Source organism: Oenanthe melanoleuca, chromosome Z (assembly GCF_029582105.1).
Source record: "Oenanthe melanoleuca isolate GR-GAL-2019-014 chromosome Z, OMel1.0, whole genome shotgun sequence".
NCBI classification, from domain to species: domain Eukaryota; kingdom Metazoa; phylum Chordata; class Aves; order Passeriformes; family Muscicapidae; genus Oenanthe; species Oenanthe melanoleuca.
In genome coordinates, this window is record NC_079362.1 from 45,035,956 (window position 1) to 45,052,625 (window position 16,670).

The 16,670-nt window shown below is 40.4% G+C and overlaps 1 protein-coding gene across 3 annotated transcripts in view; it reads left to right on the top strand.

Annotated features, from left to right (window-relative positions):
- The window catches only part of BNC2 (basonuclin 2), a 608,431-nt gene that overhangs the window by 331,815 nt on the left and 259,946 nt on the right, over positions 1 to 16,670 (top strand). Inside the window, exon 7 of one of the 3 annotated variants that reach the window (XM_056514613.1) lies at positions 1,024 to 3,562. The exons of the other annotated variants lie outside the window; for them this stretch is intronic. Within the exon in view, the coding sequence (XP_056370588.1) occupies positions 1,024 to 1,038 (15 nt within the window). The 3' untranslated portion in view covers positions 1,039 to 3,562. Of the gene's footprint in view, positions 1 to 1,023; positions 3,563 to 16,670 lie in introns of those variants that run through there. 3 annotated transcript variants of the gene reach the window in all.

Genomic DNA, 16,670 nt, shown 5'->3' on the forward strand with positions numbered 1-16,670 from the left:
CTTAGCAAAAGGTCAGCTGAGAAATACTGTCTGTAATGGCACTTTTGTCTGCTTATGTAGCAACTAATTGCTTTGTATTGGCATAAGCCATACTGTGCCTGCTAGAAATAGTTGTTTGAATTTGCTACATGTCTTGCTGCATAGGTTCAGTGCCAAACAGGATGTGCAGTCTATTTTTTTAACTGGTTTAGCCCATCCCTGGGCGAATTTCAGAGCAATATCATCCTCTTGGGTTCCTATCATGACTGCCAATTCCTTATATCCTATCCTACTGTGATAGGAAAATCTCCTGCTGTGGACAGTGTGAACTTCTGTAAAGTGTTAGATAAACATATTCGAGACACAATCTACTGTCCTCGTGCAAGAAGGATTTTTTTTCTGTTTTATACCTTCATTTGCAAGAACAGTGCTAAAAGTACGTGCTCCAGAAGTGCTTCTCAGATAGGCCATCAGAAGACAGAATTTTACAGTGAAGTAACTTGAGAGCACATGCTAAGTTTTAAGAAATTTTAAGTGCATGAAGGCCAGTGTACCTGGCTGCAGCCACTCCCCTTCCATTTTATTTTGTGCTTTCTGACTGCTGAATAGCAGCTGAAAATTCAAGTAGGCAGAGGAGATGCTGAAGCATGCTTTCCTTGCAGAGTCTGCAGCATTCCCATGCTGAGATCATAACGCCAGTCCTGTGTGTACCTGTGAGCATTGGGCACTGTGGGTTGAACAGTGCTGGCAGCCAGCGCAGCACCAAAAAGATCAAACACAGGTTTCAGACAAAGCCCAAGACCAAGAGACCTAAACACAGCCATTTTGGAGTTTCTTGTTTTTCATATCCTTGGATCAATTCGTGGCATTGGTTGGCTGCAGCACCTCTTTGCTGGTTCCGGATGCTAATGCTGTCAACAGCACTGTGTGGTAATTTGATGTTTGCTGCAACAGAGGTGATGGTGCCCACCATAAATTTGCTAAGGTCTTTTACCAGTCAAAGGTCACTGATCTTTTCCCTCCTTTTCCTTCCGAGTTCATCAGAAGATACAAGGGTGAAACCAGCAGACAAATTCCTGAGGCCTGTTTGTATCAGAAGTCTAAAGGCTGAGCCCAGACTCTGCTCCCCTGTCAACTCCATGTGTACATGGCACTGACGGAGGTTGAAGCAGCCGGATGAGCTGACCTGCGATGCTGAGCTTGGGCAGCCTTCCTTGCTGTACCATTTCCAAGGCTGTTTGTGGAAACTGAGGACTTTCTGATGGAAGAAATCATTTGTGTCCTTTGTGCATGTTTGTGAATATGTGTGTGAGTGTGAATGTGACAGACAAAGGAGAAACAGACACAGTGTTAGAACAAGGAGCCTTAAAATGAAGATTACAAGTGAGCAAAATTATATCATTTCCATCACACTTGTATAGGTGTATATATACATATTTCCTCAAGCATTTAAATAGCAGGAAGAGTCAGGTAGCAAACGTCTAATGTGTAGAGAGATTTTTCAGGTGTCCTACAGATTTTGTACGTTGCTCCCTTCAAACCTTTGGAGACAAATATTTTAGGAAAATTAATAAAAGCATCCAGGGCAATTATATTTCTAGAGAAGAAAGAGAGAGAAAGACTAGCTAAGTGATGCATAAAGATTTTATAAGGCATCCATTGTCAAACAAAATGTTGAGAATGATCAGAGGATAATGCACAGTTAGGATGGCAAATTCATCAATAGTTAATCACAACCTGTCCACTTCTGCCACGAAATGCAAGAGGCTCTGAACAGCAGCTCTGGGGCACCAGTGGCAGTAGTGTGAGCACGTGTCCATGCCTGAGTGTGGGAGCATTATGCAGGCATCACATCCAGATCAAGATGTTTTCACGTCCCCATCATCTCCTGTACCCCTGCCACCACCTACTGATGGGGCAGAATGCATCCCCCAGCAGTTACACCTGTGAAATGGTACGATAGCCACATGAACTGTAATTCTAAGGATGTTCTTCTTAGTTTACCTGATGACTTACAGAATAAATAGGGACACCTAAGCTATACAAAGGCAGATTTATTCATTATTTTTCAATTATACTTTTACATTCAGATTTTTTTAAGTACTTTTTAAACAAACACTTGTGCAACCTTCTGCCATTGCCTTTAATTTTCCCGTTTTCTTTACCACCCCTTCTCCTTTCATTCCAATAGAGTGTCCCATTAAAATTCTCTCAGAAAAGTAACACATCCTCCTAGTGTTCTTCATTTGGAAAAGTTTTATGCATTCCATCTGTGAAAATGGTTACTGTTTGTAAAGTGGCAAGATTAATAAAATGGCCACTGTTATGTGTGTGTGTTTCATTTAGCTATTTGAAAATACAAAATTCAGCATGCTGCTTTTTCTTGTGCAAACTTTGGTTCTTATATCATGTGGGGCTCCTTTCCCAGAACATGGCTTGTTTTTGATGGGCAACATTTGTGTTCTCAGTTCAAACCTCCTGCCTGTCCTCCAGATTCTAAGAGTGATCTGTGTTCCAGTGCAATGTACGTGCAACAGGTGTGCAAGTAAGTTGATCTGAACCTGAACACAATCGAAATTTCCCCCAGCTGAAATTCCACACACTTTTACTTACCATAAACTATTCACTGCAACCTGTTTGTACCTATGCAAATAACTCATTGTTGGGATGGCTGAAGTGGTTTGAAGTCTCATTGTTTAACAGAAGGCTCTTGCTCACTGTCACAGTGGACATTTTAACAGCTTTTAGTACAGAGGGTCAAACACAGTGATTTCCTGTATAGCTGTCTGCTGTATTTCAGTTCTCCTGAACTGGAAAGATGGGAAGTGGGGATTCACTTGGAGATGTAAACTGAGATAAACTGGATTTGAACCTTCACGTATTTGGAAGTTCTTAGGGGCATGGCAGTGCATTCAGTCCAGATGCATAAAGCCTGGAAACTCCTTTCTCAGTAGGCATGGGAGGGCTCTCACAGCCTGACTACAACCCCCTGTGCCAACCAGCGATGCACCAGCAAGGGGGCTGCTGTATAGAGAATGGAGAGCTGGCTGATGGCTGGCAAAGCTGGGCTTGTTCCAGTGGACTTTGTCAAGACGTGTTCCTGGGGTACCCCAGCCAGGCACAGGAAAGAGTGGAGTCGAGGCCCGGTGGACACTTTTACAAAGGTCTTTCTCTGTTTGGAATAGAGGAGACTTTTCATTTTCACTGTTTGATCTCAATGTGAGCAAAATGTGAGTGCTCTGCTGTCCTGCCTGCAGAACCAAAGCATGCACTATGGAATATAGCTGTGCAAGGGGATAAGAAAATTTGCATCATGTTGATCTAATAATTGTGACATTAGTAGCTTCATAAATATTGTATGTAGTCTAAACAAGTTTTTTTCCATTAGTAATCTGAGGGAATTAAAAGTCCTGTTTTAATTTGACATTTCTTTTCTTGTATTTTCTGTACTGTAACAGTCCTACAATATGTCTTTTGCATAAAATGCATAAGGTTTTGGGGATATAAAAGGAGTTTTACTCATACTTTGTCCAAATACCTCTTGTAATTTGTATCAAAATTCTTGTACAATTTTTATATTAAAGATTTATCAGTCATTGATCTTTTTGTGTCTTTGTCTTTAATTTCTTCATTTTTCACTGGTTCAAGCAAAGCACATTTCCATGGAAAGACATACGGTCATGGAAAGACACTCACCTGCAAAGTTTGCACATGGCCTCTTGTAGTTTGAAAGCTGCACACTACATTTAAGAGTATTGCACACTTTTCAGAAATTGAAAGGGTTAAAGCTTTCTGGAAGGGAGATAATTGTTTTCCCCATAGTTTGTACAAATTCCCTAAAAAAAGTCATACTTAGTGTGGCATCCAGAAACTTACAGCCTCACTAATTTAGTCACCTGAAACAAACCCTTGAGATGGACATTGCTCATACTTAAGTATGACTGACAGATGAAGAAATGGAAGTGAAAGGTCTTGCCAGTTTGATGTCCTAGCTCAGTCCTGTTTTTTGCTTTTCAAAGCAGAGGTACACAGTTCACTAATATCAGTGTTAGGGAAGGAATTTTCTCATGCTTTAAAATGGTGAGGACATTGGCCAAATGTATGTCCCCATCAAACTTTATCTGTAAATCTAGGACTATAACATATGAATTTATCACCAAAGAATTCAGCTTGGAGTCCTTGGGATTGGCTTTGTGTTCCATGCTGACTAGAAGAGTCTCCAGTGCTTGGAGATGTTTCAAAAACCCATTTGCAGGGCCAAAAACTTCCTTTTTATAAGAAATCTTGTTTTTCTTCTAAGGGGCAGATTTGTCAGCTGGGAAAATGTGAGCAAGATTCTCCTGGAGTAAATGCTTTTGGTTTAGCCTCAGCTCTTAAGGTGCTAGTAATTGTCTACATACTGCACTTCTTATCAATAAAGGAAACAAAGTAATCTCACAACAGGATAGTTTTGTCCATTGCTCTGTACTTTTAAGACAAAAAGGCCATGTTACAAGCATGTCCAAGACAATGAGTTGCAATAATGTTCATATTCTTTCATTCTACAAGGGAAGACCAAAAGAAAACTCAGCATTCAGTGCCATGAAAGGCTGAGCACTGGGGTGGTGATGCCTCAGAGCACACCTCAAAGTGGGTACATGCTGAACTTCCAGCATTTATGGTCCTGTTTGACATGGTGGGAATGGGTATCAAATGAGCCTCTCTTGAAAGTATTAGCTGGACTGCAGGGAATACTAAACAGCCTGCCCAGTGCTTGACTAGAGTCAAACTTTTTAGTTGTCTCACATTTCTTGATCAGCCAAATGGAGGCAACTGGACTCATCAGCTGAAGATGGGGATGAGGAAAGAAAGGAATGTGAAGGCCAAAAAACCAGGATTTGCTAAACACCATGAGCTGTAAGTCTGAGGAAAGTTATATATACTCTCTGATGGATTCAGGATTTTCCTAAGGTATTTTCTTTTTCAGCCCTCCCAGAGCAGCCAAGAGCCATTTTTATGCAAAACATTCACAGCTTAAATTTAGTGTATGTGTTGAGAGTCATGAGCTATGAGGATATAAGACGTCTGCCACAGGTCCACTAAATAAAGTCTTGAGAGTGTTTATTTCATTTGCCTGTTTTTAATCAGCCTGAAATAAACAGCTCAATAATGAGCTGAATGCCTTTAATCTATTACTGACTTGCAGCTGACAGCTTCATGTCATTAAATTACATGCTCCCTTCCCTTCCCTTCCCTTCCCTTCCCTTCCCTTCCCTTCCCTGAAACTTCCCTGAAACTTCCCTGAAACTTCCCTGAAACTTCCCTGAAACTTACTTCCCTGAAACTTACTTCCCTTCCCTTCCCTGAAACTTCCCTTCCCTGAAACTTTCCTGAAACTTCCCTTCCCTTCCCTTCCCTTCCCTGAAACTTCCCTTCCCTGAAACTTCCCTGAAACTTCCCTTCCCTTCCCTGAAACTTCCCTGAAACTTCCCTGAAACTTCCCTTCCCTGAAACTTCCCTGAAACTTCCCTTCCCGGAACTTCCCTTCCCTTCCTGGAACTTCCCTTCCCTTCCCTTCCCTCCAGCATTTCAAGTTTCCTTCTCCTTCTCCTTCTCCTTCTCCTTCTCCTTCTCCTTCTCCTTCTCCTTCTCCTTCTCCTTCTCCTTCTCCTTCTCCTTCTCCTTCTCCTTCTCCTTCTCCTTCTCCTTCTCCTTCTCCTTCTCCTTCTCCTTCTCCTTCTCCTTCTCCTTCTCCTTCTCCTTCTCCTTCTCCTCCTTCTCCTGTTACACATTCTTTCTCTCCTTTATTTTTTGTCTTGTTGCCCCCTTTCTTTTCTTCCTTACTTTTCCTTTTTTTTAATCCCCCAAAGTACTGCAAGAACATGCAGCTCCCTATTTCATCAGGCAGGAAAAAGAGGGAAGAAAGTAGAAAAAAAGTTGAGCAACTGTGGGGGAAAGTCAACCTTTGTTGAGGCATGTGGTTATCCTCCCGTGTTATTAAATGTCATAGATGTGTTAATGTGGTTCTGCAAGGAAGCCAAACATAATTATAATATTTTAATCTGTCATAACACATCTATAATTGGCATGAATTCCCCTAAACCAATCTTTTTTTCTAGCATAGGGTTTTCATACTCAGAGAAGAGTATGAAATTATAAGGCATCCGGTAGGACTGCTTTTGGCACAGCTCTGAACTGGCTGCTTGGGTAAGAGCACTTTGAAGCACACTGGGCCACTTGAAACTTGCTGTCTGCATGTTCACTCCCTTCAAGCTGATAGTATGACATTAGATTAAGTGCTACTAATTTAATAAAGCCACTCCTGCACTGATGTTTATATACCAACAATGAGCAAGGGGTGGTAAGAAGAGAGGAGGATAAAAGGTACATTAGTTTGCCTGAAGTAATACTGAAAAAAACCTCCTGCTATTGATCTTATGTGAGGTGCTGTTATTTTTAAGTCACCTGACTCATGCTTATCCAATCCTTACCCATATTCATCAGAGACAGTATAATGAACAGATATTGATTAACTGAGGTAGCTGGAGATATTTCCCAACAGTGCTAGTTCACATTGATAGGTCTCCAAAGGGAATACATGGAAGTGCAGCCCTGAACATAACTTATTGTGTTCTAGGTCCTTCAATTGATTTTATTTGAAGAAAAAATATACAGTGGCTCTCCTGTGACCTTTAGCTGAAACCTCTCTGTAAAGAACACAAAATGACGGTCAGAAAAAACAGGCACTGCTGCTTTCAGCCCTGTCTGTCGTGGCAGAGCCAAGGTAGCTAGGTGCTGCATGAGTGCTGTGGTTTCCATAGGATCCCAATACTTAGAACAGCCCGGCTTTCAGGTGGCAGCTTCCAGTTAATTAACAAAACAAAACAAAACAAAACAAACAAATAAACAAAAAATCCTGTTATAGCCTTTATGTTGCTCTAGTGCTTCAACTGGATTTCCATTCTGTCATGCTGACCCTCCCACAACCAACCCAGAATTCAGCAAAATATGCTGTGAATGTAATACCATTGAACTGGTAATGCACCCCAGTGGAGTGCAGTCCTGAATGCCAGCCTCCCAAGAGGTTTAAGCAATCTGAGTATTATGCCACATGGAACTCCCTGAATGCTCCTTTTGAAGTTTCCTGCACTGCTTGGGATTGCTTTCTCAAGGCAAGGTCTTGAGAGCAGTGTGCTACTGATGGGGGACCTGGATCCCCATCTTCAGCTCCATTCCTAAAGACTGCAGCAGAAGTTAGAGAAAATATAATCTACCATTACGTGTCAAAAGGAATGCTAGTAGTAAGAAAAATAGCCTTAAAGGAATTTACAAAGACTAAAACTGGCAAGCCCAAAATGCATGTTTTAGAAGTCTTAGGAACTTGCCAGAAGTCTAACTGACTCAGGCTTTGCAAAATTAAAATAAATAGCAAAATCCACTTTCACTGGATAAATAAAATGAGACCACACAATAACATGAAGATTCTTTCTGATGCAGTGCAGAGCCTTTCTTGATCAAATGTGATTCCAGAATTTATCAGATAAGTAATTTTCATGACAGTCTGGACAGCACCAGGACTACTTCCCCAAACTCGGTTGGAGCTCTGCATATAGTTCAGTTGCCCATGGACAAAAAAAGAAATATTCAAAGAAAGTGTGTGTGTGCTTGAAGAGAAGAAAATAGGCACTTTTATAATGATAACTTTAAAAAACTTGATTTTCATAGCCAAATAAATGAGAGCTGAGAGAGAGGAATGATTGTGCTGTAAAAACTTATGACAATGGAGCAGGGTGCAAAGATCACAGAAAAAGAAGAACTATGTGTGCTAACCAGAAAAATAGTTATATATAATTTTATACTGGAAGATGGAAACAAGTTTAAGCACTGGAGAGCAGACAACCTGGACTAGTGCTCCAATATCAGCAGAAGAGGCCAAAATGAGAACTGGCTAGATGATAGTTTAGATAAAATCAGATTATGAGGAGACTTAAAATATGGTTATCTGCAAAAGAAAGGGTTGGACTTCCTTTCCACCTTATTTTATCTATACCCAGTGGTGTTTAACTAAGTAACCAGACTGTTAGGAGGATAACTTTGAGGCCCTTTGGTATTCCCAGCTGTACCACAGTGCACACTAAATGCGTTCATCTTGCCAACTCATTTTCTCGTGTCTAAAAAAAAAAATCTACACTTTTACCATATCTGATGGTAATTACAGCTCCTTATCAGCCCCTTCTTGGGTCAATAAAAGTATCCTTGCTGCACGAAATCTTTTTCTCCTTCTTTCCAAAGTGGCATTTATATGCAGCTCCCTCTCCTTCCTATCTTTACCCTTTTTAATAGTACATTTTTAAGATTGCTGAAAGTTTTCTTGATTAGATAATTTGATTTAATTTTTCCGATATATTTTAATCCTCTGTAGCAAAATTATTGCAGAATTTTGCTGCACCATTGTTTTGTGAAATTTTAGAATTAAGATATCTAAGACAAAGGACTTCCACGAAGACTACACTCCTCTAGAAGTCCTGTCTGAAGGGTTTCACAGGGGCTGTCTTGCAGTGGAATATACTTCAGAGAGATACCCTCTCATTTGGGATGAATAATATTAACAACACACCTTTTCCAATCATTTGGGAAAGATGTTGAGAGGCACTGAATCAGATATTTGATATTGAAGGTTATCTAATATATCTTCCATGACTTGAGAAAAGACAAAGTTTGAAATTTGGATTTTAAAAAATTATTTTCTAGCTGCTCTGTTATTTTGCAAGATATAAAACATTGCAGTTGCTGTGTAAAATTTTCCATCCTGTTCCCATGGCCTCTGGCATCCATTCACATAACTTTACACTCACTGAGCCCCATTTTGGCCTTGGTGTGCTCAACGCAGTCTGGTGAAGAAAGGCTCTAATCAGTTTGGCATGCCTGGAGCTGGTAGGAAACTGGACTCTATATCCTACCTCTGGTCTTGTAATTAAGATCAAAATAACAATGGTCAAATCCTTGATGTGCTACAGCAGTCAATGTCCACTGATTCCCGTGATAAATACTGCATAAATTAAATGTAAACAGCAACTGGAGAATTTCATTATTGTATATATGCATTGCATATTGGCTGACAAGGATTCAAGCCAGGAAGTGTACAGTGTTTCAAGTTTCTCTACAAATCCACTTAATTCTATTCTGAAAACTTGATATTTTCCTTAAGCTGGCCACAGCCCAGAAAAAGATTTACAAGAATCTTTTTTCCTTTTTTTTTTTTTTTTAATTTCTTATGATGTCTAAGATCCAAAAGTAGACATTTCTAAAAGAATGTAAATTGCCAAAATTCAGGTGAACCTTTTGTTACACTACTGCAAGTTCCAAGAGTTAAGCCATAGAGAAAAGTCAGAGAAAGCTGTTAACTCTCAAAGAGGATGTCAGGGAATCAATTCTAAGAACATATTTGAAATTAATAAGCTATAGCAAGAATTTTCATTATTAAAAATGCCAGGTCACAAAAAACTGTCAACAAGCACGAGTTAGACTCACAGACTCTGGATCAGTAAAAGTGTTAATTCACTGAGATCAAAGGGTCAACTACGTGTAATAAAACAAAAATAATGCATGACTAAAGAGCTTGCAAAATACAGTCATCTCATGTTAAGGCAAGTTCTCAGGAGGAATTTTTGTACACATTGAACTCTTGTATTTTAGAATGGCTCTTTCTATAAAACATAGAATGAGAAAACTTCTCATCTTAATTCAAAGTAAAACATCAGTTCTGACTTGTGAAACAGCTTTAGTCTAGCCACTAATCACAATCCCAATATAATCAGCCTCAGACCTTCCAGAAAAAAAGTTATTGGGGGAGAAAAAAAGATCATTTTCACATGTTAAATTTTAAATCAGGAGACCTTTTAGAAAAATTATCCAACAAAAGCATAACATGAAAATTTCTTGATATGGCATGGAGGTTATTTCAAGCTACCATAACTTTCAAAAGTAGAAGAAACTGAGAACAAGAAGGCCTGAAAAAGTAGACTGCTATTTTATTTCTAAGCTAGTTTCATAAGGAAATGAATGTTATGTCAACTGACTGCATGAATCTGGATCTGCCTGGGTGCATTTCTTCTCCCCAGTAATATGAATGCACACATTTATTTCAACCAAATTTTATCAAAAGCTAGAAACTCCAAGATGTTAGGTGTGAGTAGTAATGGACAGGACAAGAAAGAGAGAACCCTGGGAATGGCTGCAGGAAAGGGAACAAGCTTCCTTTATGCTACTCTCCAATACCAGACTTATACCTTGGAGAAAATAGAGTTTGAGTTAAATCACACAGAGTTTTTGCCTGATGGAAACCATGCCCTGAATGACTTTTGCAATAAAAATTATTTTCCTGGGTTGTTTTTCTGTTAGTTAGTTAGTTAGTTAGTTAGCTAGTTTGTTTGGTTTGGTTTGGCTTGGTTTGGTGTTTGGTTTGGTTTGGTTTAGTTTGGTTTGGTTTGGTTTGGTTTGGTTTCTGTGTTAAGGCTCAGCCTTCTCTTCTGGTGGTGGTGTGGTGAAGCTGCTTGCTCAGTTGTGTGAGGGCTTAGGCAGCCACCTGGCAGATCCAGAAAGCCTGGGGTGCTCTGGGAAGAATCAGTCCAGCACAGTGGACATCTGGGGCCAGCCACATCAGAGTCATTCAAGGGGTTCCCACTTTTCTCAAGAAGGAATTGATAGCCCCTTAGGCTATTGAAAAAGTTTTGATCCCCGCTTATCGTGGAAAAGCAGAGGACAGCACACTGCACTCACACCCAAGACCACTGCCATGAGCTGGAACAAGCAGGGGGCAGAGGAAGGAGGGACACCTGCCTTTTCTACACCACCTCCTTCCAAATCCCACAGCTTTCTGGGTAGGTCTGAGCCACCACATCCAGCTCTGCTGAGCTCTGACGGAGTGGCGCGTTGCCATCCACCAAGCCTGACCCTTTCAAGGTTTCCCAGCTGCTAGCTCACCCAGCCCAGCATCCTTCTGCAGCCTGTGGCTGACAGGCTGCCATCAGGGAAGACTGGCAGTTTCTCTGCATTGGCTGACAGCTATTGCTGCTAATGCTCCCCCAGAGGTTTTGTTGTTATTGGGCTGGGTTTCTCTTCTGCTCATTATTGAGTCCATTATTGACACTGTTAGCTGTCACTGAATCTCTATGGCCACAGTTTTGCAGGGAGAGCAGATCCCATGAAGGAGTTTTAGCCAACAACCTGAAAGCCAACAAAATGTAGGTCCACCTTCCCTGATCACTGCTACATGGCATTCATTACAGCAGCAGGCAGCTTGTTTACTGTTGCATCCCTATGCAAGCCACATCCTCTCAGCAATGATTTCAAAAATCAAGGCCTGTATATGCTAAGTCATTAAAGCCAAACATATTTTAATCTATAATTGTGCACGATTTATTTAATTAGGGGTTTTTCATTTATAGTTCTATTAGAATAGTAATGTATTTTCAGCTTCCCATACCAAGATTTGTCAATTTTTACTGCATCTTTTAACTGTGCTCTTCCAGTCCAAGTACCAGTTTTCCAAAGCAGGTGGTGGAGGAAAAAGTTGTTTGCAGTTTTTACCTGAACTACTTGAGAAAATAGCTCATTCTTTTACTGATGGCTGTATGCATACATGGCATTACTGAAACTGGTCCATTGAGCAATGCCTGCAGCAACTGTTGTATCATCTTCAAAAGGAAGGGTTTTTTTTGTTTTTTTCAACCAGCTTTCCTGCAGCAGCTTAGCCCTCTCTCAGCCGTGTGTATGGCCCAGACATCTGTTAGCTGTGTTAGCTGCTCTTTGCTGTAGCTCTGTCCCTGTCCCCCTTCTCCCAAGCCCAGACTCAACAGGAGCCTGTGCAGGAATGCTGTACACTGACACTGCTGTACACTTCAGCTTTCCTTGCAGTACACCCACCTCTGGTTCCTTGACCACCTGTGTCTCATCAGCTCTCTTGTGTGCAGCCCCTTGTGTGTTATCCTCCCTCTGGCTCTCAGGGATTGGCTTCTCAACAAGCATGCCACTGCCCTGCCCTTTCCTTTTGAAGTAGGCAAGGTGCAGGGAGGTCTGGATCCTGGCCCTGATCCCATCCCTACAGGCAGAAGGATGGCAAAGTCCCAGCTTAAAACTCTTGGGAGGTTTGTCAGTGTGCTTAGTGCCAGCAGGACAGAGAGGCTCAAGTTTGGTCTGCTGTGATGAGGGAACGTCATGATAAGGCTACCAGAACAAAAAATGCCAGCGCAAACAAAACAAGACAAAACATAATATTAAAATCTGATGGTGACCACCATGGGAGCAATGTGCATGTTAAATGTTAGAGTGCAGCCTCTGTGTGAAGAAATTACTCTGAGGGACTTACTGGCTCAGCAGCTTCACTGTGTGTATCCAGTAGTTCAGAAAGTAATGGAGTGAACATCCTTTTCTCATAACTTTTAATAAGACAGCTCATCAGCTGCATTCACTGAATCCAGAGCAGGAAACTTGACAAGGTGCTTTGTACCAGGAAAGCACATCCAGTAAGCTCAGTGTCAGGTCCCAGTAAAGGCAGCTGTGAAGTATTATACAGATTTACCTTCTGTGTAGTTAAGAGGGCAAGCTGGGAATTCCAGGGGACAGAAAAAGCCACCCCAACTGAATAGCTGTCAAAGTGATAATCCTTTTAAGAGAGTATGTTTGCTATGTGCTGCTTATTTATACAGAGCCTGTGTGCCTGGTGAAACTTTTCAGTCCTCATGAATTCAAAGAGGTAAAGTTTCCATTAACACAAATTAGGATGTTACATACCAAGATCCTGGGGCTCTGAGAGTAGAATATTTCCTTGAATCACTGTAAATGGTAGAATCTTAAAAAAATTGACTGGCTTTTTTGGGTTTGTTTTGTTTTGTTTTTAAGTTTAATAAACCATTTAAATTAATGTTACAGTATTAATATTCTGTGGCAGGAATTTCCACAAAAAAAAAAATAGAGAGAGAAAGACCAAACCCACTTTATGTTCAGAATCTAGATTAGTTTAAAAGCCCCTTAGTTTTTTTCATGCAGAAACTAAAAGGACAATCAAAAAACACACAGATCCTGGGTTAATTTTTCCCACATTGATTTTATTGTTGGGTTTTATTTTTGACAATCAACATTACTGGAAACTTGGAGGTGAATTCTGCAACTGAGAAACTACTTCAATATTGATGTGCACTTGACACTGACTCCTGGGGATGAAGAACTTGCCTTGTCTGTGCTCATTGCTAAAAGCCTCCATTTTGACTGAAACCCACAGCTACTATTCTAATATTAAAAACACAGAACAATGTTCCTCCTGTGATGAAATCAGTAGAGACTGTGTATGTCTCTGTATGTGCCTCAGAGGGATAAAATGAGACTATATTTGGTGGGGTGGCTTCTCACTGCCAGTGACAGTATTGAGTGGACTGGTAAGTGAAGTTATACCTGAAAATGTACAGAAAGTGAAGGTGTACCACTGCCCAGGAGGTAACCAGATTTGTCACACCAAACTGATGCTGGTCAGTGAGAATCAAGACCTACCTGGCAGTGGCACAATAACCTTAATCAAATTTTCTGCTCCCATCCTCGTGTCCAGTCTGCAAAGGCCTCTGTGGCACTGGTCCTTTAACTTCCTCTGATTATGTATTTAATTTAAACAGGTACTTAAACTGTTTCAAGATTCTTTTTTTAATTTTTTTTTTAAATGAGTATTTCCTAGGTATTTCATTCTAACAAAGTGGGATGGGAGTAGTTAACATGTCCATTTGCCCATTCACAAACAAGCTATTTGCCTCCAAAATGCAATTACTTTCTTTTACCTGTTAGGAAATAACACTGCTGGAGTATCTCTGGTGTAGGTGGGAGGTTGCCTCCAAAAAAATGGCTGAGGCATGGGCCTATTAACCTGACCATGCTGCACTAATGATTTCACTAATGCTTTACCTTCACATGATTGAACAGGGTTTCCCTCAGATGACTGGACAAATGAGAACAGATGATCAGCAGAGTTCATAAAAGTGAAATATCTTATAGCTGCACCCCTGTTGGTCTCGTGTTATGGGTGAATCTGCATGCAGAGGGGTGAGCAGGAACAGAAAGGGAGTTGATTGTAAAACAGCTCCATAATTACCACATAGATGAAGCTATGCATCAGTGAGAAACTTGTTTTAAAATATGTACATTGCCATAGGCATGATTGCCAAAGTCTGTTTTCACTTACGCTGATAGAAACCTGGAAATATCCTATTTTCAGTTAAGTGACTTCAATTTGTACAAGTAAAAGTGAGAGCTGCCTCTGTCCCTTCAGAAAAAAAAAATTAAAAAGAGGGTGAGAAAACCAAATGCAACACAGTCAGACAAAGGGCATGAATCCCTGTATCAAAGTCCTTAAACTAATCTTATTTCCTAGTGAGACTGCTTCCTTTCCACATTGCAAAATACCCTATGGAGACTCTTTTCAGCTTCTAAGGAAAATGTGGGCAGTGTTTTCAGAATCCAGTCTTCATTATTTTTTTAATATTCATCTGAATTATTACCTCACTATTATCAGCTTAAGTGGCAGTGCTAACAAAACAAGAAACAATAAATCTTTGTCAAGTGTTCTTGCTGTTGGGTGAATAACCAGTGCTGATTCTGATTCCTTAAGAAAACTCATTTCTTGTAACATAAGCTCTGTTGAAGATGGTCATGTCAAATGATTAGACTTTTTACTTGGCCATATTGATTCTGTTCTACACCAATGCAGCCCATAATGCTGGCTAATGTTATTGACGAGCCATCAGTCCTGCAGAGACGTGTGGGGCATGCAGCTTTCTCCAAACCACAAAAACCTATCCATGAACAATGATGGAGAGGAAGAGGAAGATGCAAGCAAAGCACTCAGGCTGGCTTCATTCACCCTGTAATACATTAATGAAAGACATACACTCTGTTGGAAGAGACAGATGTGGCTCTCCAGAAGCCATTTATTTATAAAATAATTATGAATGCATGGTCAAGTCATGGATTTTCATTACAGTGTGCACGTCTAACACTCCTTCTTTGTTCATGTTGTGCTCTAAATGAAATATAAAGGGAGAGTGATAGCAGCAGAGGCCTAAGAGAGATTACTCTCTCTTTCCCTTTTCCACCTTTCTATAAACATTGAGGACAGGTGGTACCTGGCTTTGTTGAAGTAATGCAAAGCTGTTTCTGGAAGGCACACTTCAGCTGCAACCAGAGAGCAGCCTCTGTGGAAGTGCAGTAGAAGGCAGCGTCCCAGCTCCCTAAATGCTGGAACTTGTTTGAACAATGCAAGATCATTGATACCAGCTGCTGCATGGAGAGGAGTGAGTTTGATCTTGAGGACTGCTGAGCACAAGGCCTAACCACTTAAATCTCCATTTCATTTCCTTTTTGTTTCCTTTTCTATTCTTCCTTTCATGCTCTGCCTTTTTGAAAGCACAGGGTAGGGGCTTTGAAAGTTAGTCTGCCTTTTTCTGTCTCAAAATGAGAAAAGCAGAATAGAGTTATGACCTAGTCATTCAATGAGTTCTGTTTCTTGAAGAGGAGGAAGACTGTGAAACTGGTAAAGAAGTCAATTATTGTACCACACCATTCAATTTCTGGCATAATAGTTCCATTGTAAGCTGCACTATAGTAATAGGGAGATAGGTAAACATTAAGAACTTACAGCTAAGAGTTTGCTTTGTGTGCCTTTCAAGGGAGAAGCCATAGGATCAGAACATAGAAAACATATGAGAAGAGGCATTTCTGCTCAAAATTTTGGTGTAAATTCAAGTCTGATCCTGCATCTTTACAGTCTTCCATTTGCTTTTCAATGTTATCTATACTGTACAGATTGTTTAAAAGACCCATTTCCTTCTTTAGGCTGTTTGGAATCTAAAGTACAAGTATTACTGAGTTTATGTCATGCCTATGGAAAACCATGCCTCTTAGCATGCTCCTGTAAGTTTGTGAAACAACATGTCAAATACGCTGATAGCCCTTCCAGTGCTCATCAATTATTAGCACCACTGATTCCAGGGCAGAAAGCTGCATGTTTGCAATACAGGAAAAGTGCTATGTAAGAGTACAGATACCAGTGTTATTGCTGGCAATCTACCCAGCAAGTGACAGAACAGTTCAGGCACAGTGTGATGACCTGCTGCACGTCATACATGTGTCAAAGGTACTGCCTGCAACAAAAAATTAACAGTAGGAACAGACAAAGCAGAGGAGCTGAAGCAACCCACTTCTAAATTAATTAATTAATTAATTAATACATAAATAAATAAAAGCTGGCAATTATTCTTGAGTGAAAAGACAAAAACTACATTGTTTGTGAGATTACATTAGAAACATGGTATCCACTCTTAATGAAAGTTTTGCTTGCAGTTTAAATGAGAGACTGAGAGACAAGGCTGGGGAGGTGGGTCAGTAATGCTAAACACTTGAAGAATTTTTTTTTTTTTTTCTAAGTTAAAAAAATGGATGAATTTTGCAGAGCGCAGCTGCAGTGATCTATATATATTATTACAAACAAGATAATAGTGTTCATAAGCAGAGATGAAAGTGAACGGGAGCTGGCAAAATAAATGTTAGCTGAAACTGAATCCCACTAACCTCCTGTGGAACATTTGTGATATTAACCCCCTGCACACCCACAGCAGAACATTCACAGGGGGAGGCTGAGCACAGAGCTTGGTGATGTTTAATTTTAATTTAAC